Genomic DNA, 6,000 nt, shown 5'->3' on the forward strand with positions numbered 1-6,000 from the left:
AAATATTTGGGAATCTATCTGCCAAGGGAAAATCAGGAACTATATGAGCACAATGACAAAACACTTTCCATATAAATAAAGTCAGATCTAACCAACTGGGAAAATATTAAGTGCTTTTGGATAGGTCGAGCATATATAACAAAGATGACAATACTACCTAATCTAATCCATTTATTTAGTGCTATACCAATCAGACTCCCAAAAAAAGTATTTTAATCACCTAGAAAAAAATCACAACAAAATTCATCTGAAAGAACAAAATTTCAAGACTTTCAAGGGAACCAATGGGTAAAAAAAAAATCACATGAAGGTAGCCTAGCTGTATCCAATCTAAAACTATGTTATAAAACAGCGGTTACCAAAACCATTTGGTATTGGCTAAGAAATAGACTAGTTGATCAGTGGAATAGGTTAGGTTCAAAGGACAAAATAGTCAATAGCTTTAATAATCTAGTTTCTGACAAACACAAAGACCTCAGCTTTTGGGATAAAAATTCACTGTTCGACAAAAATTGCTGGGAAAATTGGAAATCAGTGTGGCAGAAACTAGGCATTGACCCACACTTAACACCATAGCCAATAAAATAATTGTATGGATATGTATACATATTTTGTATTTAACATATACTTTAACATATTTAACATGTATTGGTCTACCTGCCATCTTGGGGAGTGGGTAGAGGGAAGGAGGGGAACAATTGGAACAAAAGATTTTGCAATTGTTAATGCTGAAAAATTACCCATGCACATATCTTGTAAATAAAAAGATATTATAATAATAATAAAAAAACCAAAAAAGTATAAAATAAAATTTTTTATCCTTACACCAAAATCTTCCAAATTTCCTTATCTATGGCTAAGATATCAATATATAAGAATAGATTTAACTTCATAATTAGCAAACTTCAATGGTTCCCTTTTACCCGTGTGATCAAATATAACTTTTTTTTTAAACATTTAAAGTCCTTTACAAACCAGCCAGAACTGACCTGTCAAGTATCCTTATCCTTCTTCATCTGTTTTATGGTTCAGGCTAGCTGATACTCTTGATGTTTCTCACACATCACTCTATGCTACAAGGCTTATGTAGTTCCTATGCCTAGGATCCATTTCTTCCTTAGCTCTTAGAATTCCTACTCTTCACAAAGCTTAGCTCAAATGACACTTTCTTTGCACGTTTTTCATAGGCTTTCCCCTAATTGCTAGTGCCTTCCCCTCCACAGAAATTACCTTACATTTATTTTCAACACATTCTTATAAGCTTAATTTCCAAATTGTTTCATTGACCTATTGTCTCACTTCCCCATTCTGTATCCAAAATAGAAGTTTGGGTCCTCTAAGGGGTGTGTGCCAAATCTCTCTCTACGTTCTATAAGAAGGGATTGAATACAAAATTACTGTACCATTGCAGTGAGATATATATGCAGGGAAATATGTAGTTAGGGCAACTTATAACTTTGGAAGCATTTGGAATTTACCCTCACAAAGGTTCACAAATCACAAGTTAGAAGATGCATCTATTGATAAGTTGAGTTGCTCTTAGGAAGTTTCCCTCGATCATTATACTTTCACATTATCCCATTGCTAAGCCAGACTACTCCTCCACTTCAGGTTGGGTGCACATTTGATCCTCTCTAACACCAGGGGATAAATTGGGGGGACAACAAGGTGAATAAATTTGTTTGTTCACAGGTCTAAATATCACTAAAAGCTTTCCTAAAATCCATGATCAAAACTTTTTCCCACAAGTGTAGAATCCCATGTTGTCATAAATTTGGATGATTTCAGAGAAAGATAATAGAAAGAAGGAATCTTCCATATGACTATCTGATACTAAACTGAAATTAAGTATAAGGGAAATAGAGTGAAAAGGGCTAAGTAAGCTATACCATTTAGAAAACAAATACCTTTATCTAAAAAAAAAAGCCTAACCTAACACCTAGTCCTAAAAATGTGACTTGTGGACCTTGCAGGAAAGACCCAGGAGACCAGATAACGTAAGGTGATGGTTATGTAATAGTGACTCACCAAGGCAAAAACAGTGAAATCATAGATGTATCAGTGTTGCCTTTTCCTATGTGAAGGCACTAACAGTTGGACAAATTACTGAAAGCAGAATTGAAGAGTCAAAATTATATTCCTTTTATATAGGGAAATTAGAGTAGAGGCAACTATTACCCAAAAATATGGGAGGAAATGGTGAGAGGCATGGATAACTTGAACTATAGGAATAGATCTAAAGAGAGAAGTCTTGGAAATCCTCTTATTTCACAGAAGAATGAGCTAGAGCCCATTGATATAAAAGGATGGGGCCAAAGTTCCAAAAGTAGCAAAGTACAGAGGAATTCTGACACTAGACTTAGTGTTCCATCCACTATAGCATATAATCTTCCTCAGTTTTTACATATGTTAGACAAAAAAAAAAAAAACTATGAACATGCAATGCTTCCACTTCTTTTGATCATTTACTATAAAACCCCATAAGTTTTCCGCAAAATCTGAACCCAATTAAGAACTTGATGATCTGATTTGAACATTTGTTTAATTTTAACATCAATTTAACTTTCAACCAAGCCCTTGTGAAATATTTCCTTGGAGTTAGGAGGGTCTTTGGTAAGCCTTGTTTATATCTTCCTTCCCTAACTTCCTGGGTTTGAAGATGACCTCTTGAACTTCTAAAAAAATGAAAAATATTGGAACTTTCTATAAGTATTCTAGAAGTAAAGAATTAGAAGAATTAGAAGAAGAAGAAAAAGAAGAAGAAGAAGAAGAATTAGAAGAAGAAGAAGTAGAAGTAGAAGAAGAAGAAGAATTAGAAGAAGTAGAAGAAGAATTAGAAGAAGAAGAAGAATTAGAAGAATTAGAAGAAGAATTAGAAAAAGAAGAATTAGAAGAAGAAGAAGAAGAAGAAGAAGAAGAAGAAGAAGAAGAAGAAGAAGAAGAAGAAGAAGAAGAAGAAGAAGAAGAAAGAGGAGGAGAGAAGGAGGAAAAAAGAAGAACAAGGATAAGAAGTAGAACAAGAAGAAAAAGAAGAACAAGAACAAGAGAGAGAAGTAGGAGGCGTAGAAGTAGGACAGAGGAGGACAAGAATGAGGAAGACAAGGATGAGGAGGAAGAGGACCAGGAGGAGGATGAAGAGGGGGAGGAGATCTACATTCCCATATACATTTGCAATGGAGATATATTTGAAGCTCAAACTATGGTCCCAGCAAGTAACTGAGTCTCCTCTTTTTCCTATGTAAAAGATATCCCATTATTGCATATTCTATGTAATTGTGGCAATGGAAGAGGTGTCACTTTTCTAACTTTGTCAAAGGACATGAGGTTAACCTGGAATTTTCTATGCTTGATGAAGATAGGATGACTCACTGTCATCACTGTGTCCCTTCCTTAATGTTTGACAAACATCTTTTGATGTAAATTTCTTTTCCCTTTATTTTACAAAGTATTTTTCCCCTTTTTTAACATTTAGTTTGGAATGACTTGAAACTAATGGCTCTATAAGACATCAAGAAGTAATGAAAAAAGGCAAAATCTCCCCAAAACAATGGAGGGAGGATGAAGTAGGAGCTTGGATAATCAAGAAATAGTAGGAGTCCTTTTTCTTCATGGTTTCTATGACACTTGTCTCTTCTGTTTCTTCTGCTACATGTCTGGCTGCTTATTGTCAATTCTCATTGCTGCATCATTATACTTCTCCTGACTACAAAGATTCATTTTATGGGCTCTCTTTTCTCTCTACTCCCTTGAAGATCTCATGAACTGCCAAACACTTTCTAACTAGATTATCTCAGCACCTATGGCCTCAGTGATTATTTCCAAACTGAAGACTCCCAAATTTATAGAACTAGAATTTATCATTTTTATACTCCACATAACCAGTGGCTTAGAAGTACTCAAAATGGATGTCCTATTGGCATTGCAAATAATATATACATAATTCAACTAAATATCTTTCTCATAAAACTACTTCTTTCCCCAAAATTACCCATTTCCCTTGAGAACACCCAAGAGGTAGACTATCCTTGAAGATAATTCCATTAACCCTGAATTGCCATAATGGATTTATATTTGACTTAATTCTTATTTATATCTAAATATACTTACAATAATCAATGGTCAAATCTGATAGATTCTATCTTCAGGTCCCCACATCTATTCCATCTTGCTTCATGACATGTTTGCTGACCCCCACCTTGCTTAAACTGCTGTAACAGATTGGTGAGACAGGCAACTAAACACGTTAAACAAATAAGTCACTCCAAGAGAAAGAGAAGATGTAATATGACAGGAAAGTAAAAGCACCATCAACTTCCCTTGGAAATGAATATAGTCCACAACTCTTACTCAAGAGCCTTTGGAATCCATCTTCATGTCAATGACTCCTGCCCCAAGACCACTGACTTTGTTTTCAGCACAGGCCAAACAGCCTTCCTTAAAATGAGGAGCTAAGATTAGGGAGAAGGGACCCACCTTTCTCACCACCACCACTACCAGTTACTAAACAGCTGACTCTAGCAGGAAGCAAAATTCCCTGATAGTGGCAGCCCTACACTTCAGATAACTTTTTCTATTTTGATCACAGCCTTTCACACATTATTCCTACAAGGACAACACTGACAACTTCTTCTGTAAGTGCTGAAACCTCAGTAATTGAATCCTAGAAAAGAAAAAGAGGCTCACTGTGGAATGATTCAATATCAGAAAAGATACATTATAAGTAGAATTGTCATTAAGTGCTCTGAATTACCATGAGTTTTGTTAATGTTCCCTAAAGAGCACAAGGTCTTTCCATCTGAAATCTCTTACCTTGTTATTTTCACAATACTGAGCACATAATAAGCACTTGATAAATGATATTTTATCCTTTCTTTCATTAACCTCCAAGATCAATCTCTTCCTTCAAGTATTTCACATCTGCAATGAATAATCCAGACAACTAACAACTCAATATTGCCATGGTTCAGTTCTGACTACTTCAACTCAAAAAGTTTGCACTAACTTGGCACTTAAATGCCTCCACAGCTGGCTCCAACTTAAGTGTGCAGATTTATTTTATATTATTCCTCATCTCTAATTTTACTAACCTACCCTGCTAGCTATATTATCTCCCAACTCCTTGTCTTTATGCAGGCTGTCTACCATACCTGGTATTCATTCCCACCCTCTCTTCCAATAAGAATTTGTTACTTCCTTCAAGGTCCAGTTCACGTATTCTCTCCTACCTGAAACTTTTTGGGGTCCCAGATTATGAGTGATTTCTCTGTCCTCTAATTTCCTTTCACTTGCTTGTCTATGAATTTGTTGTATCCCTTATGGAGAACATAAGCTTCTGAAAGACAGGAATTATTTTCTTTTATGGAGAGATTTTTTTATTCTCCGTAAGTTTCTCTTCTGTCATAGTGCCTGGCATATAGTAGGTGCCAAAGAAGTTCTCATTAATTGAGTGATTTTTATCTTTATGTGTATATATATATATATATATATATATATATATATATATATATATATATATATATATTTATAAATGTATATACACCTATAGTGTGATGTGAAACACAAAGTAAATATTGAATTTCTGCTGCTGCTACCAAAGTTTTGACAAAACAATCAACTAATGATTACCATCATTGTGGATGGAGAGATCACTCAGAGCCCTTAATTCACCATTCATGAGCTAGGACTCTAAATCTCCATGAGTCCTGATTTAAAGATACATCTGAATTTTTGTGTCTCCCTACACAACCCAATCAGCTGGTATTCAAACCCCAAATCCAACCCGTTTACCTGTGAGAATGTTGCAATCATGTTCTTCAAATCCAATTGCAGGAGGTTGCCAAAAAATGGAAGAGGAGTAGGACCTGGTGGGAGCTTTCCCCTTTTGAGTCCCTGACTCCATTGAGATAAGAAGATCAGCAAAAGAACACAAGCCAGGAGGACAGAAGTGGTGAGTCCCCAAGGGTCCATTGCCCTGAGAGATGGTCCGACAGCTCTAAGAGG

General features: G+C 35.5%; 1 protein-coding gene across 3 annotated transcripts in view; it reads right to left on the reverse strand.

The window, feature by feature from the left end:
- Positions 1-6,000, reverse strand: part of LOC141558749 (cytochrome P450 2C23-like) — a 32,685-nt gene extending 26,685 nt beyond the window's left edge. For 2 of the 3 annotated variants that reach the window (XM_074296426.1, XM_074296427.1), the window contains exon 1: positions 5,788-5,989. In XM_074296426.1, coding sequence (XP_074152527.1) covers positions 5,788-5,967 — 180 coding nt within the window. In that variant the 5' untranslated portion in view covers positions 5,968-5,989. Of the gene's footprint in view, positions 1-5,787 lie in introns of all 3 variants that reach the window. The other variant, XM_074296424.1, reaches the window with a different exon arrangement.

Source organism: Sminthopsis crassicaudata, chromosome 2 (assembly GCF_048593235.1).
Source record: "Sminthopsis crassicaudata isolate SCR6 chromosome 2, ASM4859323v1, whole genome shotgun sequence".
Taxonomy (NCBI): Eukaryota; Metazoa; Chordata; class Mammalia; order Dasyuromorphia; family Dasyuridae; genus Sminthopsis; species Sminthopsis crassicaudata.